Source organism: Thamnophis sirtalis, unplaced genomic scaffold (assembly GCF_051295495.1).
Source record: "Thamnophis sirtalis isolate CommonGarterSnake01/CBP01778 unplaced genomic scaffold, rThaSir2_p1.2 scaffold_8, whole genome shotgun sequence".
In the NCBI taxonomy this organism is placed as follows: Eukaryota; Metazoa; Chordata; class Lepidosauria; order Squamata; family Natricidae; genus Thamnophis; species Thamnophis sirtalis.
This window is the reverse complement of record NW_028261388.1, coordinates 11,917,375-11,936,211: the sequence shown is the minus strand read 5'-3', so window position 1 is coordinate 11,936,211 and position 18,837 is coordinate 11,917,375. Positions and strand designations below refer to the sequence as shown.

At 43.5% G+C, this 18,837-nt stretch overlaps 1 protein-coding gene across 4 annotated transcripts in view; it reads right to left on the bottom strand.

The window, feature by feature from the left end:
- Nucleotides 1-3: 3 nt before the first annotated feature.
- Nucleotides 4-18,837, bottom strand: part of CEP295 (centrosomal protein 295) — a 63,236-nt gene continuing 44,402 nt past the window's right edge. For 3 of the 4 annotated variants that reach the window (XM_087721092.1, XM_087721090.1, XM_087721093.1), the window contains 11 exons: nucleotides 18,543-18,690; nucleotides 15,364-15,588; nucleotides 13,375-13,529; nucleotides 10,965-11,109; nucleotides 8,913-9,562; nucleotides 7,115-7,240; nucleotides 5,406-5,517; nucleotides 4,168-4,368; nucleotides 2,714-2,810; nucleotides 1,473-1,572; nucleotides 4-313 (listed from right to left, as the gene is read on the bottom strand). In XM_087721092.1, the coding sequence (XP_087577218.1) occupies nucleotides 266-313; nucleotides 1,473-1,572; nucleotides 2,714-2,810; nucleotides 4,168-4,368; nucleotides 5,406-5,517; nucleotides 7,115-7,240; nucleotides 8,913-9,562; nucleotides 10,965-11,109; nucleotides 13,375-13,529; nucleotides 15,364-15,588; nucleotides 18,543-18,690 (2,007 nt within the window). In that variant the 3' untranslated portion in view covers nucleotides 4-265. Of the gene's footprint in view, nucleotides 314-1,472; nucleotides 1,655-2,713; nucleotides 2,811-4,167; nucleotides 4,369-5,405; nucleotides 5,518-7,114; nucleotides 7,241-8,912; nucleotides 9,563-10,964; nucleotides 11,110-13,374; nucleotides 13,530-15,363; nucleotides 15,589-18,542; nucleotides 18,691-18,837 lie in introns of those variants that run through there. The other variant, XM_087721091.1, reaches the window with a different exon arrangement.

Genomic DNA, 18,837 nt, shown 5'->3' with positions numbered 1-18,837 from the left:
ATCTGCATTTTGGCAAATATTTTATTATAAATAGGTAAAATAGTACAAAAAGCAAATGTGACATTTGGAAATGAAAATCTTTTTGAGTTGAAAAGCCATAATTGGAGACAACAATGGTCTATATATACAGCATTGGGCATTTTGCAAATGCAGCCATACCAAATGTGAATTGTCTCAAATTCTGCCTCATAATTTTTAATTATCGCAGAGACCTCAAATCCAAAGCTGATAAATTATCCTCCATTGGCGGGACGTCTGCAAAATACTAGGTTTTCAAATTGATTTTTCTGGCTCGTAGTTTTTCCAATGTTTTCTGTAAGAAAATGGGTGAGAAAATAATCTAAATAATGAATAAATGGCAAAAGTATAATAGCAAAAGCACTTAGAAGTTTAAAAGTGACCAAAATGTGACACGGGTGGTTTCTGACAAAAAGATATAGTCAAACTCCTGGACAGTTGCAATGATTTTTTGGGGGGTAGTGGTGGTGGTAATTGTCATTTTACCTGCTCTGCTTTTAAATAACCAGTAGCCTTTGCTTAACAAAAATTGGCACTGGAATTGCTAAGCAATTGTTCTCTGAAGTGCAGTCATCTTTGCAATGGCAATCCCAGCGGTTCCCATTACGATCCTTAAAAAAAGCTACGCTGCTAAGCAAGAATCTCCTGTGACTTCCAACTTCCTGCTGGCTTCCCCCAAGCTGTCAGTAGGGAAGCCAGTTAGAAGTGGCTCCAAAGGAGGCTGGAAGGTGGGGATAAGTATTTGAGTGAAGTAGAAAGTGTTGTGGCAATTGCATGCGGGCTGGGGAGTAGTTTACTGGTGGTGTGAGAGTGGAATATGAGATCCCTGGAATTGTTTACTCCAAGGCTCAGGATAAAAAGTGACAGAAGCAACTTTGCAAGCTTCTCTGCAGGCTTCCCCACTGACTTTGCTTGTGGGAAACTGGCAGGGAAAGTTGCAAATGGTAATCCTTAAGGCGTGGTGACTAGAACTTTGAGAACGGGGTATAAGTGCTACTTGTTCAGCACCATTACAAGCTCAAACTTCACTGGGGTCTAATGCATTCTATCATTTATGCCAGTGGTCAGCAACCTATGGCTCTGGAGCCGCATGTGGCTCTTTCATCCCTCTGCTGTGGCTCCCTGTCGCTGGTTGGCTCCACAATTGTAAGGGTTTTCGGTTAAGATAGGTAGAGGAAAACGGACGCCACTCTAGGGGGAGACTGGTGGGGGAATCAACGGTTGTATAGTTGGGAGACAATAAGGAACAACGTGGTATTAAAATGATTTGACTTCTGGCACTTCCCACATTTAATTTTTTGAATTGCAAGCAGGATGAATTCTCATGCTAAATATGGCTTACGTCAATGCCTTAAGCTTTCAAATTCCATTTGATTCACAATTAAAAGAACAAATACAAACCAGCAAAATTAGATCCTGGGATGGAATATTATAGTGTGTTGCAGATTTCTTACCTTTTGGAATTCTTTTGCTCTTTCCCTGTTCTTGGCGTAATTTTCTTTCCTGTCTTTCTCTTCCTTTCTGTTTTTCACTTCCGCCAGATTATTATACAGTCTGCCAAAATGTAGGAAGTTGTTCCGGTTACCAGTAAATTATTCCAAAGGCAAAAGTAGTGTTTAGGGGAAACTTCCAATCTCTAGTCAAGACATCAGCAGAAATAGTCATTCTGGACCTAAGAGCCGGACTTCCTTGTGGAAACGCATGGGGACCAACCCTCTCCAATTGCTTGTACCTGTTGTACCCAATCTGGCAGGAAGGGTATTCTCCAAGCACTCAGCAGGTGTGATCCAGAAGGAGACCCTTGTTTGCTGTCACCTGCCCCTTGGTGCATCTCCCCCCCCCCCCCGGTTTGGCTTTTGTAAGGCCTTGAAAATTTGCCTTTGTGCCATATGTGTGGGGTCCTGGATGTATATAGAACAAAGGTGGTATTCAGCCAGTTCTAACAAGCCAGTGGTGAAAAATTTGAGTAGTTCAGAGAACCAGCAAGTACCACCTGACTGGCCCCAACGCTGATCTATCTGGTGATCCGTTTATTGCTGCCTCCCGATGATCGCTGGGTCTTTTTTTATTGCCCTTGCACAGGAGAAGGGAGCTGGAAAGCAGGATAGTGGGGTGAGGAGGGGAAAAAAATACTACAAAAAATCCTAACTAAATACTATTCACTGGAGAGTCACTGAATAGCTCCTGTTAGGCCGAAGACTGAGGTTAATCTGGGGAGTCACCAGGAGGAACAGAGGGAGTGTCCTCAGATTTACCTCAGTCTCCAGGCAATTGGGCCGTAACAATACCCATTCAGTGACTCCTCCCACGCCCCACCTTGGAAACTGGGGATTTCGCAGTATCCTTCCCCAAGTCACACCCACAGAACCGGTAGTAAAAAAAAATGAATGCCACCACTGCATTACAGAACTCATCTGGCTGGCTGGCTGATCAAATCATGGCTTGTGCTTTATTTTTTCATTTGCTTTTTTATATTGTGTTTTGGTCTGTGTAGAACAAAAATGAAAATGAGATGGGCAACCATATAAATCAAATCAATATACAATATGCGTTGATGTGACACCTTTTATAAGCTGCACCGATTGGGACAATTCACGGGGCCGAGATTATGGCCCGCAAAGCCAACATCAAAGGCAGCTCTCTGGATAAAATGACACCGGTTTAATTTCTCTGAAGTTGAGAGAAGGTGCGGTACCTTGAAGTCCTTTGCTGCATTTGTGCCGCGCCCGCTCTCCTGTCCAGTGGAGAGCACCTTTTTTCTTCCACTTTCTTCAAAAGATTGACAGCTGCCCCTGGGATCCAAGCAGGATATGAAACACAACAAGGCTTAAATTAAGAGAAATCTTCCAGGACAGGGAAGATGAAGGTAAAAGCAATTCTTCCCTTGCTTTTCATGCATTTCATTGCACATCATGCGGCAAACGACGTTTGCATAAAACTCAGGCACGGGAACAACTACAGAAATACACGGGGTTCCCCCCCTCCCCCATGTCATCCCTGCACACCCTCCTCAGAATGTTAACGAATCTCAATATTCCCAAATTAATTTTAAGCAATTCATCGTTTGGATGATAGCAAAGGCCACAACCAGGAGGTTCTTCGGGTCTCAAACTCAAGGCCTGCGTGGTGCTTAGCTCCTGGCCCAGGGGGCCGCCCTGGGAAGTCGGGGGGAGGGAAGGGAGGGGGGGTTCAAGGGGGAGGGGGGGAGGGGGGAAATATAATATGTGGTAGATCTTAAAGCACATGATTGCACTTGTATACTGTGGCTTTTTAATGTTAGTCTAAAAATAGGACAAGCTGAACATATTGATAGACAATAGAGGTACACCGAAGGGAGGAGCAGAGCGAAAGAAGAAGGAGGGGTGGAGAGGGTGGGAGAGAGGATTGGAGGCAGGAGGAGAAGGAAGGGAGGGAATGTATTGGGAGAGAGGAGTGATAGAGGGGGAGGGGAAGTAGGAAGTAGAGGGGAATGTTGGAAGGAAGAATGAAAGTTGGAGGGGGGTGAAAGAGGGTGTCTGGTGGGTCAAGGTGGTATATTGGGTTTGTATTTTGGGGGGTATTGTCTATAAAAGCGAGGGCTGTGTTTATTATTCAATGTTATGTGCCCCGGTTATGCACAGTATACATGTGATTGTATGGAATGAAATGGAAATAAACCTATTTTCAACAGAAAGAGTGAAAGACTGCCTCGCGGTGCAGCGAGCTCCGTTTTCACTGGCAGAGGGCTAGCAAGCAAACTCAAAGCAAAGCAAAACGAAGGAGAAACGTTTCCCCTTTTGCATTTGAGCATCCAAGAAGGGACAGGAAAGGAGGAAGGGAAAGACAAAGAAAAAGACAGGAAGAGAGCAAGGAAGGAAAAAAGGAAAGGGGAAGGAAGAAGAAAGGGAAATGAAGAGGGAAGGAAGGAAGGTTATAATGAGAGGGAGGGAAGGTCTGAGGGGAGTCCTGCCTTAGCATTTGACCACCACAATGCACCCCCCCTTCGCCAACACGAGTGATGTCAAGCTGACCACGCCCATCCTGGCCACGCCCCCCCCCGTTCAAACACAACCCTGATGCGGCCTTCAATGAAATCAAATTTGACACCTAAAGGATCATTCACATTTCATACTTCTCTCCTTCAGTTTATACTTGTTTGCCAATAATTACCATGAGGCGACCGGTTGGCTTTTCGTTTATGCGGTTGTGGTTTTTTCAGTGGTAATTCCTTCGGCTGGGTCTTTTCAGAGCTCCGCTCTCGGTTTTTTACTTTCTCCACCCTTTTCAAAGATCTCTCGATGAAATCTCTCTTCTGCTTCAGAAACGCTTCCTGTAGGCTGCTGTGGACCGGTGCAAGCTCTGACAATATAACTGGGGATGGGGGGAAAAAAGAGATGTGCGTTTTTACAGATAGGAATAGTGTGATTTTCAACAACCTCAGAGCCAGGCCCACAAAGCACTGTTCTTTTCAAAAATATATAACACATTGAGTACACTGAGGGATAGAATCAAGACCACCTGAAGTGTTAATACCACTTTATAATGCCTTGGCCAGGCCACACTTGGAATACTGCATCCAGTTTTGGTCACCACGATGTAAAAAAGATGTGGAGACTCTAGAAAGAGTGCAGAGAAGAGCAACAAAGATGATTAGGGGACTGGAGGCTAAAACATATGAGGAACGGTTGCAGGAACTAGTTATGTCTAATCTAATGAAAAGAAGGACTAGGGATGGCACGATAGTGTCCCAATATCTAAGGGGCTTCCACAAAGCACCTGAAGGCAGGACAAGAAGCAATGGGTGGAAACTAATCAAGGAGAGAAGCAACTTAGAACTGAGGAGAAATTTCCTGACAGTTAGAACAATTAATCAGTGGAATAATTTGCCTCCAGAAGTTGTGAATGCCCCAACACTGGAAGTCTTTAAGAAGATGTTGGATAGCCATTTGTCTGAAACGGCATAGGGTTTCCTACCTAGGCAGGGGGTTGGATTAGAAGACCTCCAAGGTCCCTTCCAACTCTGCTATTGTATTGTATTGTATTGCATTGCATTGTAAAGAATAATACGTTTGAGGGCAAGAAACCTTTTGGAAATGAAGACGACTAGTGCTATTACCACAGTATTTTAAATGTATGCATTTAGCTATAACCACGTTAATCTTGCTAATTTAATAACTGCAATGGTTCACTTAACAAACCTGTCAAGAAAAGTCACGAAATGGGGCAAAACTCACTGAACAAATTTCTTACCTAGCAACGTAAATTCTGGCTTCAATTGTGGTCGTAAGTCGAGGACTGCCTGTCTTCTCTGCCTGGATGTTACAGTTTTTAATTCAAGATGCTCTCATCTCTGAATATCCAGAGGCTCTGATTTACACTCACATATTTGCCAAAACCTACATACATACCGCCTCTGGGCTTGGAATTTGGATCCGGATCGTTTGGGGGACTTTCTGGTGGATCGTCCAGCTGAGTGAGAAATTCATCCACTTCTGGATTCAGTGGGAAAAATCCTCTGCTCTGTCCAAAAAATAATACATGGAATATGGTAAGCAAGACGTTGTTGGCGTAGTAAGGGTTGACACATTAAAAAGGACAAAACCACTGAAAGGAGGCACACCTGCCTAAATCAAAGAATAGCTGAAGTTAAAATAAAAGTATTTTAATTGGAATATAATGGCCTTGAGGCATTAATTACAGGTAGTCCTCAGCTTACATCCATTTGTTCAGTGATGGTACAGCACCAGAGGTGGTATTCAGCAGGTTCTGAGTAGTCCTGGAGAACCAGTAGTGGCTATTTTGAGTAGTTCGGAGAACCGGTAAATACCACCTCTGACTGGCCCCGCCCCATCTATTCTCTGCCGAGTCCCAGCTGATCGGGAGGAAATGGGGATTTTGCAGTAATCTTCCCCTGCCACGCCCACCAACCCACAACAACAGAATCGTTAATAAACATTTTTGAATTCCACCACTGTTCAGTGCTGAAGCCGTTACTGTACTATGAAGCCGTTATCATGGCAACTCCACTGTGCTGTACAGTAGAATCCATTTTGCGGCAGTACAGTAGAAGCCATTTAAAGGCACAACAGGCTGCATCTTAAAAGAACAGTCTTACCCCCCACAGTATTTGTCTCTAAAGAGGAAGTCATCGGAGTACCAAGTTTGGTTGAAATTGCTTGAGGCGTTCCAGAGTTATGCTGGAATACACACACACACACACACGCCATATATATCTCTATTTCAAGCTATTTAGCTCTCATCAGCTAGCCATACCCTTACTGGGAATCAAACCTGTGCTGTATTGCCTCCCAGTAAGAGTATGGCTAGCTGATGAGAGCTAAATAGCTTGAAATAGATCTATACTAGTCTTCCTTTATTTATTTATCAGCACAAATAAAACAAATGTAACAAAAAAGCAACAGTAAAAAATATTGGGTTTCTGCCTGGATGGTCTCTTGTGACGAGCCGAAGGACAGAGAATGGAAGTAGTGATCTTCCTCCCATATTTGGGCATACCGGGGGTTGTGACTTTAAATATATATATTTGGCTGTCCCTTAAGTCTCAGCCATTGCAGCAGCCCTGTGGTCACATGATCCTGCTAACTTGTGTACCTGGCTCATTAGGGAGCCCTGGTCATATGAAGCGCCTTGGGGTTTTCCACAAGCAAAGTCAAAGCTGGTAAGGATGGTTATAAGTCATTCCTGCCTACTGCAAGTTGCTGCCTGCACAGCTTGTACTGGGGGGGGGGGGATCTCCCAGGTGCTCTCCAGTTTTCCTCAACTCAAGTGGTGCATCTTAAGGTTTCAACAGCAATCAGGATTGCCGTCGCTAAGGGATGTGACTGCCGGCTGCCAGCAGTTCGACAGTTCAAATCTCATCAGGCTCCAGGCTGACTCAGCCTTCCATCCTTCCGAGTCGGGTAAAATGAGGACCCAGATGGTTGGGGGCAATAGGCTGATTCTGTAAACCGCTTAGAGAGGGTGTAAAAGCATCTATGAAGCGGTATATAAGTCTAAGTGCTATTGCTATAATTCATCTGGCCAAATCAAAATGTGTCTATTATCACTCCACACAAACACACACACACACACACACACACACACTCCACCTTTTTACCTGGGGACAGTCCTTCGCTTCCAAATGATCACCGTGTATAAGCTCTGATTCTGCAGTGCTGATGTCATTAGAGCTTACTAGCGTCAGATCTGGTTCTTCCATGATGCCCCTTCCTGTAAGGGTCTCCTAAGAAATTAATTACAGGAAACAGTAAACCATCGTAATTTCTACAAAAAAACCCCCGCACATTTATCTGCCAGAGACAAACATTTGGTTCAAAAACTGCATCATTCTATCCCAACCCCTTAGGGCAGGAGTCTCCAAACTTGACAGCTTTAAGACCTGTGGACTTCAGCTCCCAGAATTCCTTAGCCAGCCATCATGGCTGGGAATTCTGGGAGTTGAAGTCCACAGGTCTTCAAGTTGCCAAGTTTGGAGACTCCTGCTTTAAGGCAAAAGGCCATGTCATGAGTCATACCAACCAAAGAGCTAAAGTTGACAGAATAGGACCATCACTTTGGCAATACCCCATCATAGACCTTCTTTAGCCTATGTCTATTAATTTGTGGTTCTTCTTTTCTTCTGGCATTTGAGCAACTGTAAATTAAACCGTGTTATTTTTATAGAGCCAAGGTGGCGCAGTGGTTAAATGCAGCACTGCAGGCTACTGCTAGATCAGCAGGTCAGCGGTTCAAATCTCACCGGCTCAGGGTTGACTCAGCCTTCCATCCTTCCGAGGTGGGTAAAATGAGGACCCAGATTGTTGGGGGCAATATGCTGACTCTCTGTAAACCGCTTAGAGAGGCCTGAAAGCCCTATGAAGCGGTATATAAGTCTACTGCTATTGCTATTGCTATTATACCTCTATGTACTACTATACACTTTTATGTTTTAATTTGGCTAAACGGCTTTTGTTAGTTGAAAATCAATGTGTTCCCCTCTAAACAGAGCAGCTTCAATTTGATTTACTGAATTTTAACCAGGGGTGTCAAACTCGATTTCATTGAGGGCTACATCAGGGTTGTGTTAGGCATGGCCAGGGTGGGCGTGGCCAGCTCGAGGTCACTCATGTCTGGGGCGCTCTGCCAGTGAAAATGGACTCCCGAGCTCCATTTTCGGCTGCCTCGGCTTCCTGCAACCCTCTGCCACTAAAAACGGAGCTTGGGAGGGCTGTGTGTGAGCTCCGTTTTCGCTGGCAGAGTGTTACAGGAGGCCGTGGCAGCCGAAAACAGAGCTTGGGAGCCCGTTTTTGCTGGCAGAAACATCGCAGGCCGGTCCTTCGCTATTTGCAGGGCAGCTCCGCGGGCCAGATCTAAGCATCCCATGGGCCGGATCCAGCCCCCAGGCCTTGAGTTTGACACCCCTGATTTAAACCATCTCCACCTGAGATCCCTTAGTCCCGTGATGGCGAACCTATAGCACGCGGCCACAGGTGGCACGCCGAGCCATATTTGCCTGCATGAGAGCCATTAGCTCCAGCGCGCAGCCACCTGATGTTCGGCCTTCCAGAGGGCCAGCGGAAGATGTTTTCGCCCTCCCCAGGCTTTTGGAAAGCCTCCGGAGCCTGGGGAGGGGGGAAAACGGGCCCAACGGTCCAACGGGAAGTTCAGAAACGATCCGTTTCCAGCTGCCAGAGGGCCTCCGGGACGCCGGGGGAGAGCGAAAGGAAAGCCTCTGGATCATAGGGAGGGTGAAAGCTCCCTCCCCCCCCAGGTGGTGGTGGTGTTGCGCATACAAGCACGAAGGTCGCACGCACCTACACAGGTGGGCGGGGCGCATTGAATGCACACGATAGTGCACGCACGCACAATTTTGGCGTGGCTTTACAAAAGGTACGCCATCCCTGCCGTAGTCTTACCCAAACAGGGACGCGGCACTGTGACAAACGGGAATCCGAGCTTTTAGCATGGATGGCACCCATATTTAGTAGTGGAAGCATGGCGGGCTGACTGATATTTTCCTCAGCAGAATTCTGAAAGGGACTGCCAGAGTTCATTTCTTGAGGCCAGCCCAGAAGAACTTTCGATTTTGGAGAACTCTGCCCTCGCGTGGAATTTAGATCACATTGCGCGACATCAGTTTCTATCAATCTGTTCCTGGTCCCTGTTTCGTTGTTTTCGTTGAACGACATTGCGGCTAGTTCAACAAAACAGAGGCTCTCTGCCGTTGAGCTCATGTCCTCTTTAGCTGATTCTGTCCTCTCCTGAGTACTTTCCCTCGGGCTAAAACTCGGAATGATCTCGTACATGGAGGTCTGATCTTCAACTGGAGTGAGGCTGCGAAGTGTTTCAATGGACGAACAGAAATAACGAAAGTCGCTGTCATCTGGCAGGTCCTCGTATGAGCTCGTCTCGGGTGAAATAACGACAGGGTCCTCAACGCAGTCCTTGTTTAGCTCGAGGTTTTCTTCAGGGTTGAAACTAAAGACTCCGGGTCGACCAAAACTATTGTGCAAAGTACTTTCCAGAGACAGGGGTTCAAATAATTCTTCAGCAACGAGTTGAACAGCTGCGGAGTGGCAGAAAAGTGTTTTTAGGTGAGGTTAAGTACGCATAAATTCAGAACATGACTGAAGTTTTAGAAGGCTGAAGCAGAGAACGGAGCAATTATTACTCGTATTAAAAAGTAAATAAAGTAGCCTTCCACTAGGTCAGACCATCTGCTCATCAAAAGCCAGATGGTTGCTTCAGTCAAGATTCTCAAGCAAAGGCCTTACCAGAACTTTCAAGATCTGAGAGACTGAAAAAATAAAAAATAAACCACACTCCGCTACCGTGTTTCCCCAAACATAAGACCGAATCAGAAAATAAGCCCTAGATGATTTTTCTGGATGCTCGTAATTTAAGCCCTACTCCAGAAATAAGCCCCAGTTAAGATAATCAATCAGACAGATGCATTTAGTACCGTATTTCCCCCAAAATAACACCTAATTGGAAAATAAGTCCTAATCCGTCTTTTGGAGCAAAAATTAATATAAGCCCCGGTCTTATTTTTGTAGAAACACGGTACTAAGCTATAATTCTTCACCAAAAAACATTTCTTTCCTAAGGTATATAAACTGATTAACCAAATCATTATGATTATTTCTCAAAAAGGTAAAGATTTTCCTGCCTGGTCATGTCTGACTCTAAGGAGCTCATCTCCATTTCTTAGCCAAGGAAGCCAGCACTGTTGAGTGGTCACGTGACCAGCAGGACTATATGCTGAGGCTCATGGAACGCTGATACCTTCCCAACGAATTGGTACCTATTTATCTACTCACATTTGCATGATTTTGAGCTACCGGTCTCCAACCTACTAGGAGCTGGAGCAAGGAACGGGGAGCTCACCCCGTTCTGCAGCACTCAGGTTTCGAACCCAGGCTTTCAGCTTTCCAGCTCACAAGCTTAGGGTCTTTAATGCCAGATGCAAATGTCATGGAAGCCATGAGATGCCAAAAAACGAACCAGCACAGCTGGTAGTTGGTTTGTCATCAAATGTTTTTTTTTTAATATCTCGCTTAGCAATATAATATTGTTCTACTGTTTTAAAATGTTTTTAAGATTTTAATTTAATATACTGTATGGGAGCCACCCAGAGTCGTTCGTTGAGATGGGTGGCTATAGAAATCCAATGGATGGATGAATGAATGAATGAATGAATGAATGAATGAATGAATGAAAGAAAGAAAGAAAGAAAGAAAGAAAGAAAGAAAGAAAGAAAGAAAGAAAGAAAGAAAGAAAGTCTTTGCTTTAAAATCTGCTGGGGAAAATTAGAGAAGTATGAATCAAACTGAATCTTTGGAACCTAAACTTCAAAGTTTAATAGACATAGGTCAGCACCTATTCAAATATCCCATTTGTTAATAAAGGAAATTATTACTTTTAAAAACATTTTCCCGACTATAAAGACCAAGGGAGTAAACAATTACCTTGCCTTGGCTGATTCATCCTTTCATCACTTTGTTCCTTGAGTTGAGAATGGCTTAGGTTTCCTTTGCTAAGAAATAAAGTACTGATCCTTCCCTCTTCTATGGTAGAAGATGTTAAATCTTGACTCTTAGATAAATCTGAAACCTATGGAATATAAATGCATTAGGGGTGATTCAAGGTGTAGCATGGAAATTTCACTATACAGATTGCTAAAAACTGTTGGGTTTTTTTCTCATCTTAACATATGGAGTTCTAGTGTTACTAACAATTTGGTAGAATCGGAAAAACTGGTACTGAAATGGCGGCAGAACAGATGAGCAACCATCTTGCAGCAACAAAACTGTTACTCCACTATACCAGTGGTCTTCAACCTTGGCAACTTTAAGACTTGTGGACTTCAACTCCCAGAGTTCCTCAGCCAGCAAAGCTGGCTGAGGAACTCTGGGAGTTGAAGTCCACAGGTCTTAAAGTTGCCAAGGTTGAAGACCACTGCACTATACAACCATGAGGTGTACTTCACTGTGACATAATTGACATCGATACAGGTAATCTTCAAGTTATGACCAAAACTGAGCCCCAAATTTACGTTGTTAAGCGAGACAGTTCAGTGGGTTTTGCTCCATTTTATGAACTTCCTTGCCTGGGTTGCTAAGTGAATCAGTGCAGTTGTTAAGTTAGTAACATGGGTTGTTAACAGTTAATTCCCCATTGCCTTTCCTTATCAGAAGGTCATCAAAGATGATCCTATGACCCCGGGACATGGCAACCGTCATAAATATAAGTCAGTTGCCAAGCAGCTGAATTTTGAACACATGACCATAAGGATGCTGCAGTGGGCATTAAGTGTGAAAAATGGTCAGAAGTCACTTTTCCCAGTGCTGTTGTAACTTTGACTGGTCACTTGTTCTGTCCCCCCTTCACGGCTCTTAACAAACAGCAAGCAGACAAACTTAAAAGGAAGTCTTTATATCAGTTCTCGGCTCAGACTGGCTTCGAGCCTCAAAAATAACATAAATACAGTCTCTGATTAGATAACGGAAGGAAAAACAAAACAACTCATACAAGCAATGCACTTCTCCAAGTGTAGCCTTGAATCAGGGTTATAGGAAACACCAAAACACTTATCCAAGTGTATCAAGCAATGTTGTACCCACGAAGGAACGTTGACTCCTGCGACTAGGGCGTGGCGGCATCCGTGCTTTTATCTCCAAACCTGCCTCTAACAAGCCCCAGCTGCATAATGAATCTTGTATCCCGAAAAGACTCACAGCAGACATCTGCTGAGTCACAACAGTCACTAAATGAGCTGTGGTAAGCCGAGGACCCTCTAGCTAAAGTGTCAGAGTCTTAGTTACCTATTTGCCATAATGAATGTACTTTTGAAGGTAATTAAGCCAGAGCTGACTTTTCAAAAGAATAATAATTCTCAAGCAGGTAGGCTCTTGAACTTAAAAATGAAGAGGAATCAGAATATTTTGAAGTATGGAACAGATTTTATGATAGGCATAAGACAAGGTGACAAGACTGGAACAAACTGTATATATTGTGATTGGACAGAAGGATAGATAATGCACTAAGCAGGCTAATAGTTAATGGTTGAGACTAATTGTGTATAATGTGAATGTGTGGTCACTTCAACTCTGCGGTACTGCATTGTTTTAAGAGCCAGGTGGCGCAGTGGTTAGAGTGCAGCACTGCAGGCTACTTCAGCTGACTGTTAGCTGCAGTTCGGCAGTTCAAATCTCACCGGCTCAGGGTTGACTCATCCTTCCATCCTTCCGAGGTGGGTAAAATGAGGACCCAGATTGTTGGGGGCAATATGCTGACTCTGTAAACCACTTAGAGAGGGCTGAAACCCATATGAAGCGGTATATAAGTCTAACTGCTATTGCTATTTTAAACGTAAAAATAATAAAAATATATTTCAAAAAAATAATAATTCTCAATTTTCTTCAGTATGTTCAGAGAAGCGTTGTGAGAGTTGTGTTGGAGAACACACAAACCAGCATATAAAGACACTGCAGTTTAAATAGGCTTTTGTGGAAATAGAGGTATCAGAGTCCATCAAACAGTCCAAGTCATACACGGATAAGACAGTCAGTCATCAGCGTCTTTCAGTTAAGGGATAATCCAAATAACATAGTCCAGTATCATATAATCACTTCGGTACACAAAGTTTGCTAGCAGTTGCAAAACCTACGATAGCTCAAGGCACTCAGATCAGATCAGCCCAGCATCTAACAAACAGAGAGAGAACTAACCGGCGTTCTGGCTCCCTCTTATGGCCGATTGAGGAAAACAGCAACCAATCACATTTTACAGTATGATTTAAAGAAACAGGTACGACATTGTTACATGATTGATATATTGCCAACCCAACCGTTAGATTATATTCCTAACAAAAAATACCTTGCTTGAGTCTTTGCTGCTGTGAGATATTCTGCACTGAGAAAGAGTTGAGCAGATATCAAAGTCAGAACTCGGTTTCAAAGGCTGAAAAAGTTCACGGTGGAAATTTGGAAAATTTCTTTCAATATCAGTAGCATCAAGTCCAACCGCTGGATCTGAAACAAATGAAGTGGAATTTTCAGACAGTACCACCACACACGTTTATTTCAGAATTTAACTTTTGTGGATTGTTACTTTGTAGTCACGATGGGAACTCTATAAACCCGTGATGGCGAAACTATGGCAGGCCTGCCACAGGTGACACACAGAGCTGTCAGCTCCAGCGTGCATGCACACACCAGCCAGCTGATTTTCGGTCTTCTGGAGGGACTGTGGAGGCCGTTTTCGCCCTCCCCAGGCTTCAGGAAAGCCTCTGGAGCCTGGGAGGGTGAAAAGCAAGGCCAACAGGCCACCAGAAGTTCAGAAACTATCTATTTCTGGCTTCCAGAGGGCCTCCAGGTGGCTGCTGGAAGTCATTTTTCCCCTCTCCAGGCTTCAGGAAAGCCTTCAGGGGGCGTCGCGCGTGCATGCGTAGGTGGGCGGGCGCATTGCATTGTGGGCATGGGCACCTGTGCGCACACACAATTTTGACATGCCTTTACAAAAAGGTTTGCCATCAGTGCTATAAACCTAGGGCAGGGGTTGCAACCCGTGGCTCTGGAGCCACATGTGGCTCTTTCATCACTCTGCTGTGGCTCCTGTCAGCACAATTTTGAGAGAAGCTTCTGGGGGCGGGGTGGGGGTGGAACATGGCGCACCAGGACAAGACTATATGGCAAGGGGTGGGTTTTCCTGTCAACTCCACAATTGATAGGGCTTTCAGTTAGGACAGGTAGAGGAAAAAGGATGCCGCGCTGGGAGGAGACTCTATGGTGCGGGAACCAGTCGGCTCCAGAATTAAACAGGGGTCTTCTGGTTAGGACCTTTGTTACTCTTTTAAGCATTTAAGATTGCCGATCCCTGACCTATGGTGACCAAATTGTATATTAGGATGGAATCCTAAAATTGGAAGCAAAACGGTATGTTCAGTACGTAATAGGAACATTCGGCCATTAGTAAAAAAAAAAAAAATCTAATATTGTGTCAAAAGGAAATACCAACTCAATGCAAATTTTCCTAGACTGCAAAATTCAGAGAAACAGCGACTTTAAAATGCAACATTAAAACAATACTTTTTTCACTCTCATAGCTTCAGGTCTATTGTGTAACTACAATTCTCCTGATCCACTTCACATAGTGTGTGCGTGTGTGTGCGTGCGTGTGTGTATTTCGTACTGCGTAACAGAATATAACATTAACACATTACAAATTCACAAAAACAGCATATAAAGTGCCTATCAAAATAGAGCAGTGAATTATTCTAAAACCACACAGCGGTTTCACGGTGTATTCAGAGTGATGAATACAATTACGCATAAAATTAAATTATGTATGAGCAGTTACTGGGGTGGATAAGCCCATGGCCGGATATCTACATTGTTTAAATAATTGGACAGCAATGTCCTCAAGATGATGTTTTTCATGCAGAGATTCAGGGAGCCTCCTGGGGAGGGGAGGAGTTTCCATCACAGTATGTTGTAAGAGCCAAGGTGGTGCAGTGGTTAAATGCAGCACTGCAGGCTACTGCTAGATCAGCAGGTCAGCGGTTCAAATCTCACCGGCTCAGGGTTGACTCAGCCTTCCATCCTTCCGAGGTGGGTAAAATGAGGACCCAGATTGTTGGGGGCAATAGGCTGACTCTCTGTAAACCGCTTAGAGAGGCCTGAAAGGCCTATGAAGCGGTATATAAGTCTACTGCTATTGCTATTGTTGTAAAATTTGTGGAACGTTACCACAATCCCAATCACTGCACACAATACAAACAGTATATTGCATGGGGAAACAAGGAACAGAGTTAATTTTTCTGAATGCTTTGAAATATTCCATTTTATCATCTTCTAATGACATTACCATGGCCAGAAGACACATTACTCAGTGATGACCAGCTGAAATCCTTTCTGTATTTGTTTATTATTTGCTGGATTTTGCTTCCGTCGTACTCCACTTCTTCGAGAGAGAGGCGAGAACTGGGATGCTTTGAGGAGTCCTCAGATTTTTGAAGAAATGAAAGAGCGCTTGAGGTCTCCTTTGCTGAGAAGCTAAAAACGCTGGTCTGAGACTGGGCTGCACAGGATTCTGCAAAGCAATTGCAAATAATTCTCAACTTTATTCAAGTAAAAAAACAACAACAAATGTTTCTATTTGCAAGAACTGGGGGCTTAGTGTCTTATATTTTCATATCAGGTACAGCAGGGGTGTCAAACTCAAGGCCCGGGGGCCAAATCCAGCCCATGGGGTGCTTAAATCTGGCCCGCGGGGCTGCCCTGGAAACAGTAAAGGACTCGCCCCCGGTGCCTCTGCCAGCGAAAACAGAGTTTTGGGAGAGCTGCAATGTGTTTAGTTTAGTTTTTAGTTTTATTATTATTTATAGGCCGCCCTTTTCCCTGAGGGGACTCAGGGCGGCTTACAAAATATAGGGAAGGGGATACAAAACAGTAGACATGGAACAATACATGAGTAAAAATAGTAGACAACATTCATTCATCAGTCGGGTGGGGACAGATTACGATCTTTATCCCCAGGCCTGACGGGATAGCCAGGACTTGAAGGCTGTGCGGAAGGTCTGGACGGTGGTGAGGGTACGAATCTCCACGGGGAGATCGTTACAAAGGGTCGGAGCTACTACTGAAAAGGCTCTCCTCCGTGTGGTTGCCAGTCGACACTGTGTTGCTGGCAGAAGGTTGCAGGAGGCCATCGCAACCGAAAATGGATGTTGTGAGGCCGCAGGCGGGAGCCAGTTTTCACTGGCGGAGCTCTTGCGCCACCAGTCACCCCCGACACGAGTGACATTATAGCAATAGCAATAGCAGTTAGACTTATATACCGCTTCATAGGGCTTTCAGCCCTCTCTAAGCGGTTTACAGAGTCAGCATATTGCCCCCAACAACAATCTGGGTTCTCATTTTACCCACCTCGGAAGGATGGAAGGCTGAGTCAACCCTGAGCCGGTGAGATTTGAACAGCCGAACTGCAGGACTGCAGTCAGCTGAAGTAGCCTGCAGTGCTGCATTTAACCACTGCGCCACCTCGGCTCTTTGTGCTGGCCACGCTCCCTGCTCCCCCTGAGGTCAAACTCAACCCGGATGCTGCCCTCAATGAAATCGAGTTTGACACCCCTGAGGTAGAGATTCACAAACATAGGTTCTAACTCACTACCTGTGGCGGTTTTCAGTCCTCCCGATCATAGTTATCTCAAAGGTGCTTTTTCAAAGGGCAACTGGACTTTTTTTTTCCTTGATGAAAAAGAAGAGTTTCATTTCTCATCCAAGAAACTTCATTGGTTATGATCGTGGCGGGAAGGATAGGTACTGACAGCTGAGAAAAAACAGTCCAATTGCCTTTTGAATAAGCCCCTTTGAGTTCTTCCTCATTCTATTTTTTTTATTTATTGATGCAAAATATAGTTGTTGTTAGTTGCGAAGTCATGTCCAATCCATTGCGACCCCATGGATAACATTCCTCCGGGCCTTCTTGTCCCCTACCACCCTACCATTCTCTGTTGTTCCCTTCGTCTTTTGCTCTCAATCTTTACCAGCATGAGGCTCTTCTCCAGTGAGTCCTTCCTTCTCATTAGGTGGCCAAAGTATTTGAGTTTCTTCTTCAGGATCTGGCCTTCTAAAGAGCAGTCAGAGTTGATCTCCTCTAGGACTGACCGGTTTAATTGCCTTGCAGTCCAAGGGACTTGCAGGAGTCTTCTCCAGCACCAGAGTTCAAAGGCCTCCATTCTTTGGTGCTCAGCCTTCGTTATGGTCCAACTTTCACAACCATACATTGCAACTGGGAAAACCATAGCCTTGACTATACTCACTTTATTGGCAAGATGCAATATCTGTCTGTCTGTCTGTCTGTCTGAGCTATCTATCTATCTATCTATCATCTATCTATCTATCTATCTATCTATCTATCTATCTATCTATCTATCTATCTATCATCTATCTATCTATCTATCTATCATCTATCTATCTATCTATCTATCTATCATCTATCTATCTATCATCTATCTATCTATCTATCTATCTATCTATCTATCATCTATCTATCTATCTATCATCTATCTATCTATCTATCTATCTATCTATCTATCTATCTATCTATCATCTATCTATCTATCTATCATCTATCTATCTATCTATCTACCTACCTACCTACCTACCTACCTATCTTATCTATCTATCTTATCTATCTATCTATCTATCTATCTATCTATCTATCTATCTATCTATCTATCTACCTACCTACCTTATCTATCTATCTATCTATCTATCTATCTATCTATCTATCTATCTATCTATCTATCTATCTATCTATCTATCTATCTATCTATCATCTATCTATCATCTATCTATCTATCTATCTATCTATCTACCTACCTACCTACCTACCTACCTTATCTATCTATCTATCTATCTATCTATCTATCTATCTATCTATCTATCTATCTATCTATCTATCTATCTATCATCTATCTATCATCTATCTATCTATCTATCTATCTAATCTATCTAATCTATCTATCTATCTATCTATCTATCTATCTATCTATCTATCTATCTACCTACCTACCTACCTACCTACCTACCTACCTATCTTATCTATCTATCTTATCTATCTATCTATCTATCTATCTATCTATCTATCTATCTATCTATCTATCTATCTATCTATCTATCTATCTATCTACCTACCTACCTACCTACCTACCTACCTATCTTATCTATCTATCTATCTACCTACCTACCTACCTACCTACCTACCTTATCTATCTATCTATCTATCTATCTATCTATCTATCTATCTATCTATCTATCTATCTATCTATCTATCTACCTACCTACCTACCTACCTACCTACCTACCTATCTTATCTATCTTATCTATCTTATCTATCTTATCTATCTATCTTATCTATCTATCTATCTATCTATCTATCTATCTATCTATCTATCTATCTATCTATCTATCTATCTATCTATCTATCAATCTATCTATCTAGGGTTAGAGTCATTTTATTTGAACTTGCCACAAACTTACCTTTACCTGCAAGACTAATATCCGAGTTGTAATTTTTTATAAAGTTGGTAGCAGAAGGAGTCACTGAAGAAAAATAGCTGTCAGCTACTTGTTGTGTACAGGTTGTTGGCACTAACAAACCTGGAGACCAGGCGTTTGAAAGTATTACCTAGGGCAAGAGTGTCATACAAGAGTCTGAGTACCGATTACTACAATCACAAGTGCTTCAAATCAAAACTTCCTTCCTTCTGAGCTCAGTTCAAGTGTAGAAACCTCCATGTAGTCAATGGTCAGCACATGTCAGGTTCATCACTGC